Source organism: Onychomys torridus, chromosome 1 (assembly GCF_903995425.1).
Source record: "Onychomys torridus chromosome 1, mOncTor1.1, whole genome shotgun sequence".
NCBI classification, from domain to species: domain Eukaryota; kingdom Metazoa; phylum Chordata; class Mammalia; order Rodentia; family Cricetidae; genus Onychomys; species Onychomys torridus.
The window spans coordinates 107,208,407-107,233,555 of record NC_050443.1 but is presented as its reverse complement, the minus strand read 5'-3'; the positions used below and the strand labels follow the sequence as shown (position 1 = coordinate 107,233,555).

At 45.6% G+C, this 25,149-nt stretch overlaps 1 protein-coding gene and 1 non-coding gene across 2 annotated transcripts in view; both read right to left on the bottom strand.

Moving 5' to 3' along the window:
* Nucleotides 1–574: 574 nt before the first annotated feature.
* The window catches only part of Plpp4 (phospholipid phosphatase 4), a 129,259-nt gene continuing 104,684 nt past the window's right edge, over nt 575–25,149 (bottom strand). Inside the window, exons 6-7 of the mRNA XM_036191653.1 lie at nt 13,854–14,024; nt 575–1,133 (exon numbers count right to left, since the gene is read on the bottom strand). Of these exons, the coding sequence (XP_036047546.1) occupies nt 934–1,133; nt 13,854–14,024 (371 nt within the window). The 3' untranslated portion in view covers nt 575–933. The remainder of the gene's footprint in view (nt 1,134–13,853; nt 14,025–25,149) is intronic.
* Nucleotides 4,323–4,429, bottom strand: LOC118576798. The gene has a single exon (XR_004944009.1). It is a non-coding gene; the product is annotated as a U6 spliceosomal RNA (small nuclear RNA).

Genomic DNA, 25,149 nt, shown 5'->3' with positions numbered 1-25,149 from the left:
GGAGTGAAGGGAACACGCTCAGCTTTGAAAGAACAAGCCGGCTGGGAGCTGTACTCAGCCTGAAAACAATGAATGATAACTGGCTGCATCTGACAACTCAAAGGGCCCCACAGAGGCAGCAGCCCCCTGTTCTCTTCCTGTTCCTTCTCTCAGATCCTGCCATGCTGAGGCTTCCTCCTGGCCTGCAACCAGACTATGCTGCCGCCAAAGACCCCTCAGAACAGAGCTGTGCTACATGCAACTCCTGGAGGGGTAGGACACCTCAATGTCAGGTCTTACCTCTACTGCTTCCCTAGCCAACGCCCCAAGGGAAGCCACAGGACTGACATCCTCACCAGTGTGCCGGCTCACTCTGTCCTCTGCAAATTCTTTGCCAGGGTGGAATTGCATTCAGAACTGGCTCCCTAATCTAGACTGCAAGGTGGCAAGAATCCTGCACCCAGGACCTGTGAGGCAGCCTCCCCACACAGGGAGCCCCTTTTTCCAAAGTTAGAATGATCCAGGGACAGAGCCTACTTTGGGCCTCACTGTGAAACCTAATAACTTTTGACACACTCATGGCCAGCACCACGTCTTCTGGGTGGGAGACTTTATTATATTTTACAACATGAACACAGAGGAGGGTGGGTGCTTCAGCAAACCCTCAGGTAAAGGAATCGCCGGATGAGCAAGCATGCCCACCTAACCCTTGCATCCTCCTTCCTGGTACTTGGGTCTCTCAGAGACTGCTCCTGGTGTCCCAACCTTACAAGTTGAAAATGTTGAAGGGAGGGAGACATGGAGAGTGGCAGGAACGCCATCCACAGAACGGAAGCTGAGGGGACTTTAGAGTAACTGATGAGAATCACATTACAGCAATCCTTTCCACTGTGTTATGACATCAGGGTAGAAGAATGAGCCAGGGGCTCAGCGTCCATCTTCCCCAGACACCCGTCATACGGGGCCCTCGGTGATCCCCTCCAGAGGCAAGCTGGGTGCACTGTCGGCTGTAGGCCTCTCCTCCTTCTTCAGTGAAGTGGGCACTCGGAGACTGACGTATGGTTTGTGGCACGCTGTGTTGGCCAGAGGAGGGTAATGCTGTCTGTAGCAAATATAGGCAAAAATGAGGCCAATCACTCCTCCAACAAAAGAATCTAGGTAGGAGAGAGGAAGTGGGAAAAAAACATATTATACTTCCTTCACGTGACCAGCCCAGGTTTCCAGAAAGGTTTCTTCCCACTTGCCCTAGACATGGATTGCTGTCAGTCTTCCCACCCCAAAGCTCCCCCACCTTGCCCCACACTCCCCTGAAGACCAAAGGAAGGAAAGCATACTGAAGGTGCAAACCATGGTGGTCTCTGCAAACTGCCATCATTTTTAGCGCTTAAATGCTAAAAACCAAGGACTCCGACTATGGAAATGGCTCAGCATGGAAAACACTTGTTGAGAAGCCTGATGACCTGAGTTCTGTTCTCAGAACCGACATAAAGGTGGATGCAGAGAACAGACCCTCCAAAGTCACTCTCTGACTTAGATGTGCACCGCCCCACCCCACCCCCATAATTTTTTTTTTTTTAAATCATGGACTTGACTCTGTGCCCCTGCCATTTAACTCACACCCAAGCATTGCATGAGCCCAGATTGGTATTTTAGATTTTTCAGAGCAGAAGAAAAATCCTAGCCATCTCTCTCACATCTGAACACCTGCAGGGGCTGACATTTATTTTTCCCTAGGCAAGTCTTGCTGGCGTCTTTCAATCTTGCTGGTGAGCCACAAAACCCTAGCAGGTGTTCTGGTCTCTGCCTTACAGTAAGGGGTTTTTTCAGGGATGAAATAAACCCTCAGAGGCATATGGTGAATAAAACCTTTCACAGTCCTTGAGACTTGGCAAACTCTTTCAAGCTCTGTAAAAAGGAGCTTGATCCCTCCAATGGGCTGCAGGTATCGCTGAGATGAAGGGGTAATGAAGGGCAGATGAAGCAGGATGACGCATCTGTAGGCAAAGACAGGCTCCTTTACCACACAGGGCCTCCAGGAGCTCAGGAGAGACCCCACAAAGGTGGCCTACCCATCAACCCTCAGTGTGTGTGTGATGCATGCCCAAACTTTCTCTACAGACTATTTCTGCCAAGACATCCTAACACAGTGGGAACCTCCCACAGCAAGAGAAATCTGAAACGCATGTCGTAGTCACTACCACCATCAGCTGTCATTCTCTACATGTCAACTATCTTGTTGAGTCACGCAGACTTCCTTCAGATAGTTGGAAGCACCCCCATTTCCCCCAGCACTCCAGTTTAATTCCATTGCTGTGGCAAATGCCATGACCAAAAGCAACTTAGGGGAGGCAAAGGTTTATCTCAGCTTACAGTTTCAGTCTATCATCATAAGGAGTCCATGGAAGGAACTTGAGGCAGAAACCAGGGAGGAACATTGCTTTGTGGCTCAGCCAAAGACCTATGCTTGGCAAGCTTTCTTATACAGCTTAGGATTACTTGCCTAGGGAGTTGTGTCACCCAGAGTGGGCTGGGCCCTTCTATGACCAGAATGCAGGTCAATCTGATCTGGGAAATCCTTTAATTTTAGATGCCCCTTTTGGATGACTCTAGGCTGTATCAAGCTGACAGATAAAACTGGACAGGATATGGAAGGCTGGAACACTATTAGCCTGAGTCTGTAGTCTGTGCTGGTCCAGGGGCTGTGTAAACCTTTACAGGCTCATTCTAGGCTTGATAACCTTGTGACTTTCCGAGGTCCCAGACTTCAAAATGCAACAGGCCTGTGGGATAAAGGCTATGTCCTCCCTGGCTCAAACAAGGAATAACTCTTTCCACACTTCTTAGGAAGCCAGATACTGTGCAGCCACCTCAGGTAAGTCCAGCTACCCGCCTTTTGCTTCCCGTGAGACCATAATGAGTTGTGGTCAAAGCCTTGTATCTTTCCAGAAAATGAACCTCTCAGTGTGTAGTTGTATGTGTGATACCAGTCACTGCTGGTCTTGTTATAAGTATCTAGGGTCTACCTTGATCTATCAGGATAATTTAAAAAAATATCCCATTTTTAAATTTATTCAGTGCATGAATGTACATGTGTACATGTCTACATGTGCATGCCACAGTTACTGGTGTCAGAGAACAACTTTCAGGAGTAGGTTCTCTCCTCCCCCACCACATGGGATCCGAGATTCAGAGCCATCGGGCTTGTCAGCAAATACCTTAACCTCCTGAGCAGTCACGCTAGCTCTGTCAGAATTTGTAATGGACACAAAATTTTGTATGTCACTGTCTTCCATAGACCAACAACTGCTACTATTAAAATTTACAGTAGGCCAGTAGGCAAACACAGTCTTCCCTAACACACACTTTAAAGTTCTTCCAATAAATGTAGCAATCTAGTATGTGTAATTTTATTGATCTACAATAGTAAAATAGAAAAAAAAACAAGTATAAATAAGAGTGCTTGTATTCTAGACATTTCCAAGATGGATGTCAAGGGCATGTAGCCCAAAGTGCAGCTGCTGCTCTAATGACCAGAGTCTAGACTCGGGACACAACAGCTGGTGAACCTCCTTCATGTGCAAATAGGTGGAGCTGCTCCTCTGCTCAGTGGGACCTCCACTGCTCCTAAGAATCAAGAAGGCCCGGTGTCAATCAAAGCTGCTCATATGGTTCTGTCACATACTCCACTCATGTCTCCTCCACACACAATCTTCCTGCTTATACCTGCTTATTAGTTGCATACATGTAGTTTCTGTTCTGGGCTCAGAAAAGAATCCTACTTATTCCCTATCCTGCTCCAACACTTAACTCCTTATCCTTGTACAATGAAGCCCAGGGACACATGGTAGTGACCCCGGCCCATTCCTGTGCAACCCCAGCGGTGAATAAAGGTGAACTTTACCACTGTGGATCGTTAGCACTAGGTCTAGAATTCTGAGGGCAAGGGCTGTGGGTCTAGTTGGCTGCTGACCCCTCAACATTTGGCCAACATCATGATGCTCATAGCGGAATTAAGATTGTCGAGGGAGGTGAATGCACAGTAAGTCGAGGGTTAGATTTGGCTTCTGCTCTGTGTATCCTTAAGTGAGCCCCTTGTTCCTGAGGTCCTCTGCCATCCTGTTGGTTATCTCTGAGTGTGGAGAAAGCACATGGCCATGAAGAGGCCTTCTTTTTTTCCCCCACTTAAAATTTTTTTAACATAAAAACAGGTTATAATTCCAAAGTCCAGAGTTATTTAAAACTGGAAAATACTTTCTCTGTAGAAAATAGTAAAAATGATAACATTTCCCAATAAACTCCTTTAAGCCAAATAATAGCTGAATTATACATATGAATAATGATTAGAAAAATATGGATGCTTCATGAATTTGTGTGTCATCCTTGTGCAGGGGCCATGCTAATCTTCTCTGTATCATTCCAATTTTAGTACATGTGCAACCAAAGTGAGCACAAAGAGGCCTTCTTGTATAAGATTGGCCTAACATAAAGGCAAGGAACACATACGAGTGTCTGCTTGGCCCTGATGAAAAGCTATTAAGATGGGAAGTGGCGGTCTGAGAAATAATAGTAGAATTAGGAGGCCATGGGCTTCAGGAAGTAGCCCATCCTCATCTATGCCCAGGGCCCAGTAGGTGTACCTGGGACATGGTAAAACACCCATCATCTACTCTCACCCCAAACTCAGAATATCCTTGTGGTGGGGTCTCTTGACCATAAGCCCCTGCCAAAGTGAATCATTTCACTTCCCTGAGCCTTGGCTTCCTTATCTCTCTGATGGAGATGAGGTCTCAAAATTTTCCTCATTCCCCATGACAATAATTCCATGCTACTATTTCTAAAGTTGATGCCACAGGGCATATGTCACAACAGGACCTAAAAGCAGCTAGTTCATCCTGTCCCTTTTACATCTTACTCTGGTACTTATGGGGATCTCTTGATTCTTTTCCATCCTTCTTCCTACCCAGGAAGCCAAGAGTCCAGAACTTAACCTCAGGAACATGGCCATAATGTTTTTATTGCACTTTATTTTATTTTTAAATGCACTATTCTTTTAACAAAAGATTAATTAATTGTGTGTGTGTGTGTGTGTGTGTGTGTGTGTGTGTGTGTGTGTGAAAGTTAGAGGAAAACTTGCAGGAATTGTTTCTCTCCTCCTACTATATGTGTCCTAGAGAACAAACTTAAGTGTCAGACTTGACATCAGGTGCCTTTACCCATGAGCCATTTCACCAGCCCTTGAGAGCATTTTAAATAAACTTGGAAAACATGTGTCACCCAAGAACCTTTAAAGCAGTATAGACTATGAATTCTTGAACAGAGCTTCCAGGCACAGTTAGCATCCTAGAATGAAACAGCAGCACAAATGAAGAATTCCTTCATGTAATCTATGGATACCAGTCCATAAAGCACATTACAACCTTTTTCTAGTTCAAGGTCTTTGAGCTGCACTATTATTTCATTTTATTATCTTGTCCAAGCTCAGGGAACAGTCCCACAGGCTGTTATTTTTATGAGCATCTAAAATAAACCACAAAACCTAACCTGCATTTGAGCCATTGACTGTCAAACAGACCAAAGAGCTAGGTGTACGAATGATACCACCTGGCTTCTCTATGGCTCAGCATTTCAAGAGGAGGGTCATTGACTGAAGACATCTAACAATGCTAGGCATATGCTCCTTGGGCTCACTAGCAACGTGCAAGGACATGGTGATGCCAGCCCAAGCATTTTCCCAGTTGATGGACCAAATGAAAAACCAAGAGGGGTGGGGAGCAACAGGAACAAGAGGTAGTCCTATCCAAGCCACCTTCAAGCAGCCACTCACGGCTGAATTTATTACGAAGGTGTGGACAAGAAATAACTTGCTTTATGAGGGAGCTTGTCATCAAGGGCTCATGTGGGCAACTGCTGTTTCAATCAGCTCACACTCACATCCTGTTGACAGATATCAGGCAAGGGCATTCAGGTCTTCATTGGGAAAAAAAAATCCCACTTAGAATTGACTTCACAGCAAGAAGGGTAGCATGCTCTTGAAAGACTCAGAAAAGAAATGAATGGATCTCCATGTACCTAGCATCCAAATGCTGCTGTCTCCTTACTGTATGTGTATCAGGTGTTAGGCATTGGAGTCAGACTTCAGACATCAGGCCCAAGGAAGCATAGGAGACCCTGCTATCCAGAGTTTACAGCCCCAAGGGACAAAATAGATGCCATGTAATGATGGCTTAACAGTGAGTTATAGCTGTGATAAGCACCAGGAATGAGAAGTGTGGGGGGGGGGGGGGGGGGGGAGGTGTCTGAGAGCTGGTTCAGCAATGTGGCCTGGGCTAACCTAGAGCACAGGGTTATGCTGAGGGTATAACCCAAAAGCTAAGACATTATGAAGGGACACAGAGGCAAGAAGAACATCTGCAGTTTTCTAGGAAGAAGGAAAAAATGCATAACGCGACCAAGAAAGGAAGAAAGGGGCTTGTCAGACTGAGCAACTGATGGTTAGCCCACCTAATAAAAGGATTACAGGGCATAAGGTCACCCACCAGGTTGGAATGAAGAATATTTTGTCACATTCCTATACAGCTCTAAGCCTTCAGCATGGACCAGAGTTCCACTTCCCTCTGGGGCATCATCTGTGCATTTTGCAGCCTCATACCTTCCATCCTGTTTGGCACCCTATTTCCAAGACTCTCTGGCTACTAGATGGTGTCTAGGATCTTAGGCAGCTTGCTCATGTGCATTCCTCAGAGCTCAGTAGTTTCTATTCTGTAAATGTTTGGCAAACAGATACACTGAACATCATCTGCAAGATACACCAAACTGTCAACACTACTAGCCACAAAAGACCATGCATTCCATAGTACTTAAAACAGGCAAACTCAAGAGACAGAAAGTTGATCAGTGTTGCCAGGAGCAGGGAACAGTGACTGTAAGTAGTAAGCTTATGATGGTTGCACTATTCTGAATATGCAGATAGAACCCACAGCACTGTGTACTTCAAAGGGGAGAGCTTTATGGTGTCAAATTAGAGTTCAATGAAGCCTTTCTTTATAAAAACAGAGAGAGGAAACCAACACCAGATGGTTTCCAATGGGACCAGAAACTGTGATTTTGAATCCAGCAACCTGAGAAATGAATCTTTGCTTTTAAGATGGGCACAAACCCATCCTTATCTTATGAGGTCAAAGAACAGGAAATGACCTTACCAGGTCTTCCACAACCAATATGCCAAACTATGTACACCTGCTCCAATAAAACAACATGAACAAGGGCTTCCCATTTGTGTTGGCAGGTCCCCAGGAAGAGTATAGCCATTCCTATCACCATGGCAACATCCAACATCATTGAGTTCACTTGACTTGAGACCTTGTATGTCTTGGGCTTTATGACCCAAGACACTCAGGCAAAATTCAACTTTGAAAAACTCAACAATTGCTTCTGATCTTTTTGTTTTGTTTTTGTTTCTGTTGTTCCTTTTTCCTTTCCAGTGTGTCTCTGTCTAATGAGATTCCTGCTTTTGTGACTGAGTTTCCAGAAAAGAATTCATATAATACCAACCTACCTAGTACACTGTAGGCTGGAGGCATATCGACCATACTACCTTACTGAGTCCACAAGCACAAAGAGGCATGACCAAATAAATATTTCAAATGCAAATTTAAATTTTTTACTTTTAAAAGGAAAGAGCTTACAGAAAATGTGGCTATTATATGAAAATAAGTTGGATGAGCTCAGAAATAATTCAGAGTGTCTGTGTCACCTGCCATATCCCACAAATACCAGTTTCTGATCCAAAGCCTTTAGTTAAGCCAAGTGAGTGATGGAAGCCAGCCAAGAAGGCCAACATGAAGTCCCACAAGGACACTGGGAGCCTAGCAAGCTGGCATCATCTGTAGAGGGAACTGTTTCATGCACAGATGGTCTCAGCTACTCAGCTACTGCTTGGAATATTGTCCTATAAGATGAAGCACTAAGTTCACGATGTTTCAGCTCTGTAGTCTAACACAAAACTTTCTCCCCGCAGTGGGCAGGGCAGTGAAAGGGGGAACTGTGGAGTGGTCTCTTGAAGCCCACAACTACTGGACCCAACAGCAACTGTCCTGTGTCATCTGTGCTCTTACACACTTCCTGTTTGTCTTTCTTTCTGTTAGGATGTTACAGGGATCCAACGTCCCACACACTGTGGAGCATTTTCTTCCATCTCTAGGCAGCTTTCCCTATTGCCTTAATACAGATTGGCTGAGGATGTCACCAGTGCAAAGAATGTGACCAGTAAGAGAGGAGCATGTTGCAAGTCACATGCATGTTTGTAATCCCAGAACTCAGGATGTTGAGGCAGGAGGATCTTGAGTTTGAGGCTATCTTGGGTTACAAGATGAGTGACTTCTAGGGCATCCTGAGCTCATAGTGAGGCTAGCTCAAATAAGGCAAAAAAAAAAAAAAAAAAAAAGACAAAGGGTCAATTTAGTCAAAATCATTCACTTATTTAGCATATATTTATTGAGCTGACCTATGTCCTTTTAAAATTTCTGTCAAATTCCTAGTCCCTTATAACACAGTGAGACAGCATTAGGGAACTGAGTCTTAAGGCTTTGAATTTACTGTGGAACCAAAGATGATCTTGAACCAAAGGAGACAGAACCCAGGGCCCTATGTATGACAGTAATCACTCTGCCAAGCAGCTATATCTACAGCAGAAAATGGGTTCTTTCTAGAAGACGAGGTCACTGGGTAGGCCATTAGCCCAATATGGCTGGTGTCCTTCTAATGAGGTTAGTTTAGACAAAGGCAGAAGAGGTGATGTGAAGAGATGCAGGGAATGTTGTGGGGGACCAGGACAGAGCCTGGAACACTACTTCTACAAGCCAAGGAACATCTTGGATACAAGAAACTGGGAGGGGCCAGGAAGATTCCTTCTTCAGGTTTCCGGGACAGCTGTCCTGACAGTCCCTTGTCCAGCCTCCAGAATAGTAAGATAACATACTGCTGTCATTTTTAACACCTGGTGTTTAGATGTTTGCTCTAGAAAGTCTAGGGAACTCCATCAGAAGATAGCATGTGACATGCAAACATCCCTGCCTATATTGGCGGGGCCAGTCAGTGACATAATTCTGCTCATTTACATATCATCTATGGCTGCCCTCACATAACTGTCACAGAAATGGTTTATCTACATAAGGCCGATGTATAGTATTTACAAAGTCTGCCTTCCTCCCCTTGTTCTAGTGACTAGGAACAGACAATTGTCATTATGCATAAATTAGTTGTTAGAAGGTAGCACATGAGTCAGGGTAGAGAGGCTGGATATGAGGGGTGTGCTGTGGGTGAAATGATGTTGTCAAGTCTATCCAATGTGATGTATGGAACACAGCCAGAGGAGGGCAAAGGACCACTGTCCACCCACATCAAGGAGGACAGGTATGGTGACATTTTATTTGTGCTGAAATGTGATTTTATTTGTATGTTAATAAATAAAAGTGCCTGGGGGTCAGAGCTAATAGCAAGCCATAGCAGAAGTCTGGCAGTGGTGGCACATGCCCTTAATCCCAACCACATGACAGGCAGTGACAAGGAGGTCATATGGTTGGGTTTACAACCAATGAGAAGGCAGAACAGAAAGTCAATAAAAAGACAGATACACAGGAAGTAGGTCTCTTTCTGAGGGGAAGGACAGCAGCAGCAGGAAGGGTAAGAACACGGTTTTAAGTCTCAGCTCTTAGCTACTGCTCTGACCTCTTGGACTTTTAGCTCTGCGTTTGACTCTGTATTTCTTATTTAATAAGACCGTTACATCTACAGACAGGGTTGCAGGCACATGAAGAAGCCAGTGCAAAGGCACCATGGTGAAATAAGCCTGGAGTGTTCAATGAACAGCAAAAAGCCACATGAGCAGGCTGGTCTTAAGGGTGGGATTTTGCAGGGCACTGCAGGATATGGGCTCTGAGGAGCAGAGCATCGATGGAGGAACTTATGGACAAAGCCACGATCCTGAAGGCTCTCTGGCTACAGCCCAGGGAAAAGGATGAAGACCAGACAGAAGCATTGGACCAGCATGGGGAGAGGGATTGGATTCTAGAACCATCTTTAACATGAAAGTCCACAGGAAACCACAGGAAGCTGAGAAGAGAAGCATTCCCTGAATAAAGTGAAGCAAGGTACCCATGGAACTCGGGAGCAAGCAACAACTTTCCTCGAGGAAAATGGGCAATGGGCCAGCCAAGTACATAAAGATGCAAAAGGCCCAGCCGAGGAAGACTCCTATGGGCCTAGTTCTGTCTCTCTGGTGGGCTCTGCATGGCAGGAGGGGCACCATGAGGCTTCAGACTGCTCCTACTCCCCTGAGCACCAACATAGACATGGTGCTACCATTGGCATCTGGGCTCTGCGGTTCCTAAACAGTTGTGAGTTCAGCCATGCCACACAGGTAGCCAATGGAGGGGAGATACCTTCACTTGGAATAGAATTAACTAAAGGGAGAGCTGCAGGGCCAGATTTTGTTCAGCCTAGGGCTGGTAGGTTTCTGGTAGGAACAACCATACAGTCCTAAGAACCCCTTTCAAGTCCCTTCATTTAGAAAATCAAAGGATTGCTTCTGATAGTCTAAGAGAGGCCTGGTGAATCTCTCTCTCTCTCTCTCTCTCTCTCTCTCTCTCTCTCTCTCTCTCTCTCTCTCTCTCTCTCTCTCCCCCCCCTCCTTCCCTCCCTCCCTCCCTCCCTCCCACCTCTGTGTGTACCTTTGTGCCCATGCATGTGCCTTTGTGTGTATGTGCACATGTGTGTGAGTCTCTGCCCATGCATGTGCTTGTGTGTGCCTGTGTCTGAGCTTGCATAAGTGCTAAGACACCCTTGGATGACGCCAAGTACCTGTTTTTACCAGTCCTAGCTCTGGTTCTTCCCTAACCAGGAACCACAAAATACACAAGAGAGAGCAGAGGCAGAAGCTGCCTTAAGGCATGCCCTGTCCTTCTCTGCGTGGGTTTTCCCCAGCATGGGGATTCTACTAATTTCAAAGTTCAAATGCTTTGTGTTCATGGTTAAACACAAAGGTAAGCCCTGCTACCAGGCACAGGGCTCTGCACTGGCACCCCTGCCAGTCTCTCTGGCTTCCAAATGACCTGGAGCCAACCTAGCACAAAGTCAAGGGGAGCATCCACCACAGAGAGTTCTGATATCGATCCAGCCAGCTCTCTTTCTTGGGAAGTTTCCCTAAATATTTAAGTGTAGCTCCATCTATGCCTGTGCCTCCACGGTCCCCTTGTTTAGTCAAAAAGCAGGCTTGTATATTTAGAGTGGACTAGGGAGGTTGAAATAACAGAAAATAACCATTGTAACTAACAGAGCAAGCCATGTGAGATTATGGGATATTGATTGGATATGAATATGTAATGAAGTAATCGGTTGTTATTTCCATATTTGATATCATTATGAAATGGAGTCATAAAATCCCTTAACAGTAATGTTGTTAACTAACATTAATAATGAGAAGGACTTGGGCTTTGCTGGCGTCTATGGATTTTCACCTTGATTGATGGTCCCTGCCCATGGTCACTGGGCAGCTCAGTTTACCACAGAAAAACAAGCAATTTGTCTCAATCAAGCACCCTGCCTCCAACACCCACCTACACTGCAATCAAAGGCCTCACTGCTCTGGGTTTGCCAAGCCCCAAACCTCAGAGGCCACCCCCATTTCTCTCCAAACAGATGAGCACTGAATAAATACAATTTCTCATTCTTTCCTCTTGGCTACATTACTCAGTCACAGAGAAAAGGGCAACAAGCCAGGCAAGGACCAGAGAGGGTTGAAGAGGTCCACACCTCACATCTCAGGCTCTCAGTACAAGATTATTATGCAAAGATGAAGGGGAAACATCAATTCTAAAACTTTTTTTTTTTTTTTTTAAATTTTGGGGCAGAGTTTTATACATCTTAGGATGAGCGTGAACTCATTGTACAGCCACAGATGGCCTTAAACCTCAGGTCACCCTGCCTCCACGTCCCTAGTGCTAGAATTGTTAAGTATATACTACCACACCCAGTCTATGTAGTACTGGGGATGGAACCCAATACTTGATGTATGTTAGGCAAGCATTCTACCAATGAGCTACTTCTCTAGGCCCTTGAAGTTCTTCCTTGTTTCCCAAATCCAAAATGGTCAAATAAGAGTGCCAACTCAGTATCAGTGCTTGTAAACAGATCATGTTGCAAAAATGCACCTGCCATCAAGTCAGTTGTTTAGGAAACGCTACACATGCCTCCTCAGTAACAGTGAGGAAGCCAATAGAGATATCAATTTGCATAGTGCATTTGCATTTACCAATGACTATTTGTTATTGCATTCAGTCTATGACATTGCTCTGTGAAATATTCAGATATTATTCTATGGGCAAAGAAGAAATTGGAGCTCCCTGGGAAACAGGGACACAATTCACACAAGGCTGTTGGTCCATACTGTTCCTGCTGAGAAATGCCCTAACTCCACAGGCCTCAAAGGTGGTAAACACTGCTAGAGCCAGGCTGCAGTGAAGACATGCCCCTGTGGCTGTTGGCTCAGGGACTCTGTCCCTCCTTCCTTCATGTAATGTGGTTTTCAGGACACCAAGCACTTCCTTCAACTCAGTGGTGAAAATAAAGACCAAGGGGGACTGCAGCTCCAGCCCCGGGGTCCTTTCCTTATCTCCTCCATTCAGGGGGCACTGGATGCTGATGTGTCCCGTGTCTAAACTGTGCTTCAGCATCTCTTCCCCACACCCTGCACCTTCTAACTCCAAAATGCCATTTCAGGTACATGTCTCCCAAGACATGAGCTCCAAGAGGGCTGGGAGTAGACCAGAAGCTGGGAGGGAGCAGGAGGAGAAACTGGCTCTTTATTGGTGACTCTCAGAAGTGACCAGAAAGGATGGGATCCTTTGTCAGCATGCAGACCCCTGGATACCACATCAGACTCCATCCTACTCCAAGATACAAATCCAGGACTCAGTGGATAGGGGTGAGGCTGATCAAGGTGGTCTGGGGATGGCATTTTGGGAAGCCACACCATAGATCCTGCTGTCCCTGGAAGCCACACTACTATGCCTGTCACCTCTGGATCTGCTCCCTGTCTATTATGGCAGGTGGCAATTCTCTTGCATGGTGCGGTCAGTCACACTTTAGGAACAAACCCCTCACTTGCTTGTGATTTAGATTTTAATGAATATCCTAGGACCGACACACAGAAGCAAGCTTCACCCCTGCCTTGAGATAGAGGCAAGCCTCATCCCCGCTTTGTGATAGAAACCTTGCCTTGAGACAGAGTAAGTCTCAGGTCAGCCTTGTGATAGAGGCAAGCCTTGGCCTAGCCTTGTGATAGAGACAAGCCTCACCACAGATGTGTCAGATGCTAAGTCCCACCCTAGCCTTGAGACAGAGGGAAATCTCACCCCAGCCTTGCAATAGAAGTAAGCCTTACTCTAGCTTTGTGGTAACTACTAAAAATATTGATGATATAGGTCCCTGGGCTGGACATACCCTTTGGCACTGCCTCTGTGGTGAGAAATATGTCCTTGGGGACTGGATTTACAATGGAAAAGGAGCCAAAACCAGCCTGGCACTGAGTTTGGAGACCAACCAAGCAGAGAAATCACATCTGGGCCTGAGGCCAGGGTGACTACAGTGAAGACCCGATATCCTGGCAGGACTTGACAAAGTCTTCCTGAGAACAAACGAGGAGACAGAACTCAGCAGGGGCAAGATGAATGCCAGGACACATGGGAAGGGCCCTGTGTCTTCTGTGACATCTAATCTGGCTCTGACAACAGGACTCAGTTCTTCCCAGGTCAGTGACTGTCCAAAACCCATCGCTGGAGGAAGAGTGAGGCCACTCTGAGGACTGAGCAGGGACTCACCTTGCCAGTGGTGTTTGTAGTCGCACATGCGCGACAGGGCGATCATCATGGCACAGTACAAGGGCAAGATGGCAGCACAGAGCCGCCAGCTCTTGCCCCGCCCGCTCTCCGTGAAGCAGTGCAGCTTGCCAGCCAGGTAGAATGTGGTGAAACCGAGGCCCGAGAAGGCAACTGCCAGAGAGAAAAAGCAGGCATTACCCTAGCAGGTGAGGAGTAGCAAGAATTTGTGTATTTCAGCCTTTCTGCCTGCCCAAGGTCAAGGCCAAGGCTAAGAAGAACCAGGCACCATGTAGCCAAATCTGTTCTCCTGCTACAACCATTCTAGAATCAACTTTTAACCATGAGAACAACCCTCCAGGCCTGTATGTGTCCACTCAGTGTCATTATTTCACCCACTCCCTCATTCATTCAACAAAGGTTTCATGGTTCTTGTGATGGGTAATCTTGGTTGTTAATTTGACACACCTGGGAAGACTGGACCATGGTTAAGAAACCACCCGCATCAGATTAACCATGGCATGTCTGTAGGGCAGTTTCTTGATTGCTAATTGAGGTAGGAGGGCCCAGCCCACCGTGGGCAGTAGCCTCTCTAGGCGTGGGTGCCTGGGCTATTTGAGAAAGGCATCTGAACATGAGCTAGAGAGCAAGCCAGTACTCAGGTCCTGCTTTAAGTTCCTGCCTTGGCTTTCCTCAGTGATGGACTGTAACCTATAGGGGGAAATAAACCTTTTACTCCCCAAGTTGCTTTTTGTTTTCAGTGGTTTATCACAGCACAGAAAAGCTAGCTGTCTAATATATGCTAAACAGACACATGCTAAATGAAGGAAGAAAAAGATGCCCAGGACACCATCTCTGCTCTCACAGGGTATGCTGGTTTGAAAGAAAACGGACCCCAAAGGGAGAGGCACTATTAGGAGGTGTGGCTTTGTTGGAAGAAGTGTGTCCCTGGTGGGCTTTGAGGGCTCTTTTGCTCAAGCTTCCCTCAGTGTGACACTGAGACCATTTCCTGTTGCTTTTTGATCAAGATGCAGCCAGCACCATGTCTGCCTGCAAACCGCTAAGTGCCCCACCATGATGATAATGCATCGAACCTTTGAAACTGTAAGTGAGCCACCCCAATTAAATGATTTCCTTATAAGAGTTGCTGTGGTCATGGTGTCTCTTCACAGCAATAGAAACCCAAACTAAGACACAGGTCTTAGGGGCTGATGGAAGGACATGTCCATTCTGAGAGATTATTTTCAAATGTATTACATTCAATAAGAAAAAAGTGTACCCAGTTCAGTAAAAAGTGCTTAGATTAGAAGGGTTAGGGCAAGTCAGGAGCCTGAGATGACCCCTTGTGGTTGGTATAGCCAGAACATGCAATGGCAGCATTTGCTAGAAGGACATCAGCAAATGCCACAGAGGAGTTGACTTGATGGAGAAGATGGTCATGGCAACCACCTTGAATTATTCTTAAAATATAAAATTACTGTATTTTAGACATGCCAAGACTTAAAACCATGGAGCTGGGACATAGTATACACAACCCCCCAAGCTTTCATCCATTTCTTTATGACAATATGAATAGATCTGGAAGACACTCCATTAAGTGAAATAAGTGTGCCCAAGAAAGACTGTTCTGATTTTGTTTCTGTTGCTATGATGAATACCCTGAAAAAAGCAACTTAGGGAAGAAAGGGTTTATTTACTTACAATTCCAGGTTACGAGTCCATTATTGTGGGGAAGTCAAGGCAGGAAAGCAAAGCATTGGATGTATAGCCAATTGTGGGGAGAATTGAGTGCACGGAGCCTTGCTTGCTTGCTCTCAGCTAGTTTTCTTCTCTCTTATAGGGGACTGTTCAGGGTGACCCCTGCCTAGGAAATGTTGCTGCCCACAATGAGCTGAATCTTTCTTCATAAGTTACCAATTAAGATAACCTCCCACGTGCATACACACAGGCCAACCTTTCCTATATAATTCCTCATTAAGAATCTCATTCCTAGTGATTCCAGTTTGTATCAAATCAACAGTTAAAACCAGTAAGCACAAAGAAAAGCACCACACATATTCACTCATGCAGGATCAAGTAAAACAGTAGGTCACTAGTGTCTGGGATAAATATCTGCAATAGAGAGAGCTTGGGTAGAAGGCATCGAGTAGGAAGACTAAGTTCTAACGCTCTCTAGCACAGCAGGATGACTATAGCCTATGACATCTGTTGTGTATTTTAAGATAAACATAAGTTTCCAAAGGCCCCTACACAAAATGTAAGTGTTTGAGAAGTTGAAAATGCTAATTACCCTGACTTGATCATTCTGCATTGTTTACAAGTATTAAACTATCATACTCCATCCTATAAATAGGTACAAGTATTGTGAATATTAAAAATTTTTTAAAGAATTGATGCTGGAAAAAAAGTTGCAGTTGTAACTCAGTGAGATTTAAGGTTAGTCTCTGAGGGCTAAGAACAATGGTGCTCAACCCTGGCTACACACACAGTCTCCTTCAGTAGATAGGAAACTTACAAATTACTGGTATCCAGATCCCATTATCTGCAGTGGTCTGGCATAGTCCCTGGTTGGGTGCATCTGTTCCTAGGTGCAGCACTGTGTGACATAACTGAACTTCCCCGTGGTTACAATGGCTGCCGTGACTGAGTTCAGGAGCTTTCCTTGAGGTCAGGTGCTGCAGCTGCTCACCTCTGGATGGCGGATTTACCAAAGTTTCATCTCGACCGGAAGACACTGCTAAATATGAGAACTCCTACACAACCAGCCCCCCCACAGTGACTCAGGGAGAACAGGTTTGACCAATGCTTTGTCAGTTCACCAAAAAGTCCAAGTGCAAAGCCTTGGCTATAGTGTGGGCATCACAAAGAAGTCTATTACAGATGCAGGATCTCAGGTGGGCTCCAGACCCGTGAGGACTGGCTTTTCACAGCACTGCCCAAAGGACCGCACATGGCAGTGTGAGATGCCCTGGCTAAAATGTGTCCATCATCCTGTTAGGGGGTCTTTAGATCGATCTCAAGGAAGTGGCATAAACTCTGAGGGGGAACTAAACAATGTTCTTTTCAAAGTTGTTTACAAAAGTGGAAAACTGAAAGCGTTTGTTTGGAGGCATAAACAACCCAGCTGTGACACCTTCAACAGCCAGGGAGGCGACATGAAGACCCAGATTATGTGGCAGTGTTGAGTGAAAAAAGGACACAGCAGCAGGTTCCAGGTCAGCATAGCTGTGGTGTATGACAGTGAATGACCTTCAGCTTTTCCAAATTATCTCTGAAAATTATGTACCTATTTAAAAGGGATCTTGGTTAGGAGCATGAACCTGTGCCAAAGTAAGCCTTCCTCAGCCACCAGAGCGAACAAGGTTATAATGGATCCCCACTGCCTTTCTTCTTCTTCTTCTTCTTGTTTTCAAGACAGGGTTTCTCTGTGCAACCTACTCTCACTGTCCTGGAACTCATTTTGTAGACCAGGCTGGCCTCGAACTCACTGACATCCTCCTGCCTCTGCCTCCTGAGCACTGGGATTAAAGGTATGCACCACCACGGCCTGGCTCCCCACTGCCTTTTAAACAGATGTTAAATCTGGTTTGTCTCAGGGACACAGATGAAACTAAAGTCAGGAAACAAATGGAGGCTGTACTTGTGCATTGAAAATTTTCTCATTATTACCAGCATTACAACAGCATTATATATGTATATATATATATATATATTAAAGCTTAACCTAAAATGTGAGACATAGCACTGCCCAGCATGGTATGCTAGGATGATAGAAGAGTGTTAAGTGATTTCCATAGTGTTCTAAAGTGGAATCATTTGGATACCATCCTAGCTGGTTCAATAGCTTCTTAATTCCCACCCACAGGCACTGGACTCCATCCTTCCCATTCATTTACATTCTCCCATGAGTACAGGAGTGGGAAGGCTGGACAGCTCATTCCTGTTGGCTCTGGCCTCATCCTGAGCTCTTCCAGGAGGAATAAAATGGTCTTTAGTCAATCGAGATAGTTTAGCAAATCTATCCACCTAATTACCCTAAGTGTGAGGAGCAGAAAAGAACAGCCCTGGGGCTCTGTTGGGCTATGGATGGAAGTCTCCAGAATCAGAGAGAAGGCAGCCCAGAGAAATGCCAAACAGAACACTTCAAAAGTCAATGAACACTGAGTGGAGGAGGAAGAGGGGGAGGAGGGGGAGGAGGGGGAGGAGGAGGAGGAGGGGGAGGAAGGAGGGGGAGGAAGAAGGGGAGGAGGGAGAGGAGGGGGAGGAAGAAGGGGAGGAGGGGGAGGAGGGGGAGGAAGAAGGGGAGGAGGGGGAGGAAGAAGGGGGAGGAGTGAGAGGAGGGGGAGGAGGAGGAGGAAGGGAAGGAGGGGGAGGAGGGGGAGGAGGGGGAGGACAGGGAGGACAGGGAGGAGGAGGAGGAGGAGGAAGGGAAGGAGGGGGAGGAGGGGGAGGAGGAATTTGAATAAGAATATCTTGAAGACTTCAACACAGATGAGTCAACAGCTCAGGCTACCAATTCTATCTGCACTCGGGCACCTCCAAGAGATGGTGAAGGAAGGAGCTGCCTGGCTAGCAGCCTCCAACTTCTTCCTGACTCCTGCCACCCAGGAGCTCTCATCCGGCAGTGCCAGCACCAGCTTGGGCATTAAGGAGTTTGCATCATTCTCTGGAGTGCAGGTAAAGTCTTCTCTGCTGCCTAGCGGGAGGTAGCACCAGAGCACGGCCTTTCCCAAGCACCGAGGCCTCTGCCTTTCTTTGGAGTTGTAAAGGTGGAGTGCAACCACCTGGAGGCCTGGGAAACTGCAGCAGACAGCTTCCTTTGACACATGCTGCTGGTCCTTTGCACAGTACTTTAAAACTGTTGCATGCTGTTACTTTTCTAGGTGACAACATAAAGCTCCGATTTCATGCTAAACCTTATGCTTGTCACTTTCTTGCTGACATTTGTACAGTTATTGAATTGATGTAACGGTTTCCGACAAAGGGCTTCAGAGGGGATTCCTTCTGGCCTGGCAGACACAACTGAGCATCAGGCAGCTCTGGTCCTTTGCACCTCTGCATTTTCATCAACAACTGAGTCTGAATTAGACCCACCAAGCTATGGTTGAATAAATGTCAATGTGACAAGGGGTTTGGGAGCAGGATGCAATGTTCCATGAGCCATTCTGCTCTGAGGTCCTAAATCCTAGATTCAGATTCGATGAGGACAGTGAGCAAACAAGAAAGTCATCACAGACAAATTTTCCAACTCTAATCAAACCACCATACCACACCCCATTTTCTTCTCAAAGCAACACACTTAGCTGAGCTGCTGGGGCATTTCACCCACCTTGGAACTAGTTAGATGATGTCCATTTGAAGTGAGAGTCTGTTCTGTGTCTTCCTTTACATGCATCCCTACTTTCTTGTTTTTCTCTCCTTTTTAAAATTTATTATATTTGTGTTTTAATTTTATACATCAGCCATGGGTTCCCCTGTCCTCCCCCCTCCCGCCCCCACCCCCACCTTCCCCCCAGCCCCTCCCCTTCATTCCCATGTCCTCCAGGACCAAGACTCCACTGGGGGATTCATTTAAACCTGGTGGATTCAGTACAGGCAGGTCCAGTCCCCTCCTTCCAGGCTGAGCAAAGTGTCCCTGTGTAAGCCCAAGGTTCCAAACAGCCAGCTCATTCACTAAGGACAGGTCCTGGTCCCACTGCCTGGATGCCTCCCAAACAGTTCAAGCTATTCAATTGTCTCACTTATCCAGAGGGCCTGATCCAGCTGGGGGCTCCACAGCCTTTGGTTCATAATTCATGTGCTTCCATTTGTTTGGCTATTTGTCCCTGTGCTTTTCTAATCTTGATCTCAACTCACACTCCTACAGTCTGTCCTCTTTCTCAACAATTGGACTCCTGGAGCTCCACCTGGGGCAACTCCAGGGAGGCTACCTAGAAAATGGGACCCTAGGAAAGACACAGGGATCACCCAATGACAGAGAAATGGATGAGATCTACATGAACAACCTGGATGACAGTGGGAGTAATGAAGGGCAAGGTTCGAGGGAAAGAAAGCTTAGGGGAGCAGGAGATCCCAGCTGGATCAAGAACAGAAAGGGAGAACAAGGAATAACAGACCATGATGAATGATGACCACATGAGAACAGGAATGGGCAGAGTGCTGGAGAGGTTCCCTTGAAATCCACAATGATACATCCTCTGTAGACTGCTGGCAATGGTCGAGAGAAAGCCTGATCTGACCTAGTCTGGTGATCAGATGGCCAAACACCCTAACAGTCATGTTGGAACTCTCATCCAATAACTGATGGAAGTGAATGCAGAGATCCTCGGCCAGGCCCCAGGCATCCCTACTTTCTAACCTGATTAAGACACAAAACTGAGACTAGAATGTATCAAGGCTGGTAGAGTACTTGCATGGGACCCTGGGTTGACCATAGTACCACATAAGCCAGGCATGGTAGTGAGGATTTATAACCCCAGTACTTAGGCAATGATGGCAGGAGACAGAAAGGTCATAAGTTCAAGGTCATCTTCAGGTGCATAGAATTTAAAGCCATCCTGGAAACCAGGAGACCCTGTCTCAAAAGAGGAATGGAGGGAGGAAGGGAAAACCCAACCCAAGTGGAGAAATGGGCTTTCAAACACATAACTAGTACATTGTCCACTTTGGAAGATGGGTTTATAAGACAGACAGACAGACAGACACACACACACACACACACACACACACACACACACACACACACACATCTGTCAGCATTGCTGAGAATAGAGATATGAGCAGACACACCCACACACAGGTACACACAAAACAGTGAAGTGAGGGTGTTCCAAGAAGCTGCTTTTTTCTAAGTACCAAACCCCCAGGTGTTCCAGAATTCGGAACACATATGCACACACACGGCATTTACCACAGATGGGAAGGAAGTGGCTCTGTGAGAAAAGCATTGTGCCTTTTGCTTTCAGAGTCTGTAGGCTTTCTTAGCTGGAAGCAATTGACTGTAAATATTGACATGAGGTTCTGCCAGAAAACAGCAAAGATGCTCTCAGCTAGGAAGAAGGCAAAAGTGAGAATCTCTCACCTTGTTTCATGAACATGTGTGCTCACTCATTGTTTTCAATGACACAAACAAGAGAAATGCTCCAGGAGGTGTGCAGGGTCCACCCAGTGACAGGGTGGCCTGCCTCCCCAGTGACGCTGGGTAGTGATCACTCATTGCTCTCCTTGAAACCCAGATGAATGAGCAGAAGTTTGCAGTTCTTCTCTGGCAAAGGAAAGCCCATTTACTGAACCTGCTTAGGATCACATGCGGCTTCCTTTTCCACTTCAGCTAACTTGTAAACCAAGTCTTACTCTTACGAGGTGAGAAAGCTGACATGGAAGAAGATTCTTCAAAAACCAGTTTATTCTTCTGGTAAGTGGGAAGAACAATCCTAAACTTCAGATGGAAGCTTGAAAACCCCACATAGCCAAAGACACCCTGAGCAAAAAGAACAATACTGGAGGTATTTCAAGTTATATACAGAGCAATATAAAACCAGGGTGGTACTGAGACAAAAACAGACACATTGATCACTGGACTAGAACAGAGGGTCCAGAATTAAACACACACACACACACACACACACACACACACACACACACACACACACACACACGGGGGGGGGGGGGGAGATACCTACAGCCACCAAATCTTTGACAAAGGTGTCAAAAACAGCCTGAAGAAAAACCAGTCTCTGTAAGAAACGGTGAGGAAAAGCTGGTGTCTCTCAGAAGAAGAAAAATAGATTCCCATCTCTCACCCCATACAAATATCAATTCAAAATGGATCAAAGATTTCAATACAAGATCTGAAATTTCTAGGGGGAAACACTTCTCGATATAGGTACAGGTAATGGCATTGTGAAAAGACACCAGGCGCTTAGGAAACAGCAGCAAGTGTCAGCAAATGGGATAACAGGAAATTCAAAAGCTTCTGCATGTCTAAGGAAAGAGCTGGGTTCCGCCACACCCACAGAATGGAGGAAACTCTTTGTAGCTACACATCTGAAGAGGATTCATGATATGGTGACATCAAAGTCTAACCCCCAAGCCACAAACAACCCAATCAATAAATGGGATAATGAAATGAACAGACAGTCCCTCAAAGTACACATTGCTAAGAAGTATATATATATATATATATATATGTAAAAATGTTCAATATCCTTAACTATCAGTGACATGCTAATTAAAACTCCCTTGAGATTCCATCTCACTCCAGTAAGAATGGCTATCACCAAGAAAACAAGCAAAACAAGTACTGGTGAGCATGGGGGGCAAACAGAGCTCTTTATATTGCTAGAGGATGATGAAATTAATCCAGCCACTGTGGAGATCAGTGTGGAGGTTCCTCAGAAGAATAAATACAGGCTCATCACATGTCCCAGCTTTACCACTCTTGGTCTATGTCTGAAGGACCCTTAAAGTCAGCAGACCATAAAGATGCCTTCACAAGTATGTTTGATGTAGCTTGTCTCACAGTGGTCAAGTTATGGGGTCTGCCTAACAGATTCCATCCATAAACAGATGAGTGGATAAAGAAAATGTGGTCTCAATACACAATGAGGCTTTATTCAGTCCTAAAGAAGAATGAAATCATGCCATTTTCTGGAAAATGGATGTAACTGGAGATAATCATATTAAACAAACAAGCCAGACTCAGAGGGATAAACATCACATGTTTTCTCTCACTCGTGGATGCTAGATCTTCTATAGCTGCATCAAATTATTGAGATATATGGCAACACAGCAGATGGGATACTGGAGAAGGGAGGAGGGGGTAAGAGAGAGAGAGAGAGAAGAAAAGGAGAATGTGGAAATGAGTATGGTCACCCTGAGAAAGACTGTCTTTATTAAACCATGGTCAAGGAAAATAGGAAACAAATATAAAGACGATGACCAATGGAAATTTGATGTAAGAGAAACTCCAGGGAAATGAAGAAGTGTAAGAACCAATTAAATAATTATGTGTCCCCATACCCAAGATGCCATTGATTTTTAGATTTATCATTGTTTTTGTACCACATAAAGAAAAAATACTGACATTTGCTTTCTTATCACACTCACTGCAAGATGTGCTCAAACATTAGCTAATTAAAACTGTCTTGTAACTAAAAGAACAAATGAGACAAGAATCAAGGAATCATCCTGCCTTTCCTGTTGTATTGTAACTTTTGCTAGTAATGAAAAATTTCCAGGCAAGCATCATTCCTGGAACTGGAGACAGATGTGCTTTAATGGGGCAACCTGCATTGGGTGATATTTTGTTTATGCTCTTAACAAATAAAGCTTGCCTGAAATCAGAGGGCAGAGCCAGTCACAGAGTTAGCCATAGAGGTCAGGCAGTGGTAGCACATACCTTTTATCCTAGCCCTCGGGAGGCAGAGGCAGAGATGTTTGGATCTCTGTAAACTATAGACTACACAAGATTAAAACCATCTAAAAGAGAAACAGAGCCAGGCAGAGGTGATCACACCTTTAATCCCAGCACTAGAGATCTCACGCCTTTGCTACCAGTATTTGGGAAGCACACATGCTTTTAATCCCAGCACTAGGAAGGAAATGATATGGCTCGGTGGAGAAAGGCATGTAAGGTGGAAGGAGATAGGAACTCAAGCCCTTTCGGCTGAGGACTCAGGGGCATTTAGTCTGAGGATTCATGGAGATAGGATCTCACCTCCCCTTTTGACCTGAGGATTCAGTAGTGGTGAGAAGTCTCTCTAGTGACTTGTTCCTTTGTTTCTCTGATCTTTCTGCATTTACCCCAATATCTGGCTGCAAGTTTTTATTATAAGATCAATTAGGATTCTTGGAACACTGCATGAATCTTCCATCTGATTTAAAGAGCTGGGCTTCCTTCCCTAAGAGGAAGAAGGGCATCACTGGTATCTCAACGATAATGTTGGAGGGCATCCTGCAGAGGCTTCAAAAGCATCTGGGCAGGACCATCCAAAGCCAAGGGTACAGGCCACAAGCACACCACCACTGCCTCATAAGTAACAGTGTGGTATGGAGAGTCAAGGACCTGGTTTCCTTCCCTTGGCTACTTTCTTAGAAGAATGCAGGTTGTTTTTACTCTCTGGGCTTTAGTAATGAGAGGCTGGGTGTTCGCACATTCACAAACACACTAAATAAGCACAAAGTGTAATGAAAATAAAAAACCTTAAGAGTGATGTTCTGACATTTCTGATGTCTCCACTTTTTAAACACAAACAACCAAAAAATCAATACTGTGTAGACTGAATACAATTCAACCATGAGTAAGCAGGTTGCCACTCTAAGATCTCACCCTGGTCCTGCTTCCGATGTCGACAGTGTTCAAAGAGAACTCAGAGCCTAAGCTTCCACTGTCCAACTCTCCCTACTGGAGAGAGAATCACCCGATGGACCTCGAGTCATTTTTCTTAAGGTGATAACAGCTCCAAGTGGAGTTGAGCAGGTGATGATAACTTCCTTTATTCCAGGGAGCACTGTGAGTGAAGGAGAAATAGGGGCTTTCAGGAGCACTGAATCTGTAGTACCCAGTTCTACCATGGAGTCCTGCGTGAGCTTGCCTCTTGGGGTCTTCATGTCCATATCTGCACAGTAGGTTAGTGATGTCTGATTCTTCATACTGCCATGAGGACTAGACACTGGAAACTTTGGAACCCTCCGCTTAGGTCTTGGTGGCTGGGGCTAGCTCATTTCTTATCACTGGCTGCGGCATCTGCCGTTGCCTCCATTCTGTGATGCCCCATTTTGAAAGAGAAGCTTTTATAACATCTCCCCCTGCAGCCTCCAGCTCTTTCCTTACATAACTACGAATCCACTTAAAGAGAATCCCAGGGTCAGCGTCCAGGGCTCTTCACAGCCCCCGAGGATCTCAGGAGATGTTAGCAAAATTAACAAACTTGAAGACAGGAGGAGAACAGGCAGTGGAGGGCTTTGTCTTCCTTGCTTTGTGGCAGGCTTGGAGTTCTCAGATCAGAGGGCCAGGCACGCTTGTGCCAAGTGATTTATTCCAGAAGGTATCTCCTAGGTGACTCCTTGGAAATGAGTTCTATGTACTGGGGCCTCTCTCCCTCTTTTTCTTCTCCCCTGCTCTCTCTGCCTCCCCCCAACACCTGAAATTTTGGGGGCAGGGTTTTATGTAGCCCAAGCTCCCTCAAACTATGTGTCTAAGAACAACTTTAAACTCCAGATTCTCTCACTTCTATCTCCCAAGTGCACGCACCATGATGCCTGGCTTTATGTGACCAGTTTCTCAGCTCACAGACTT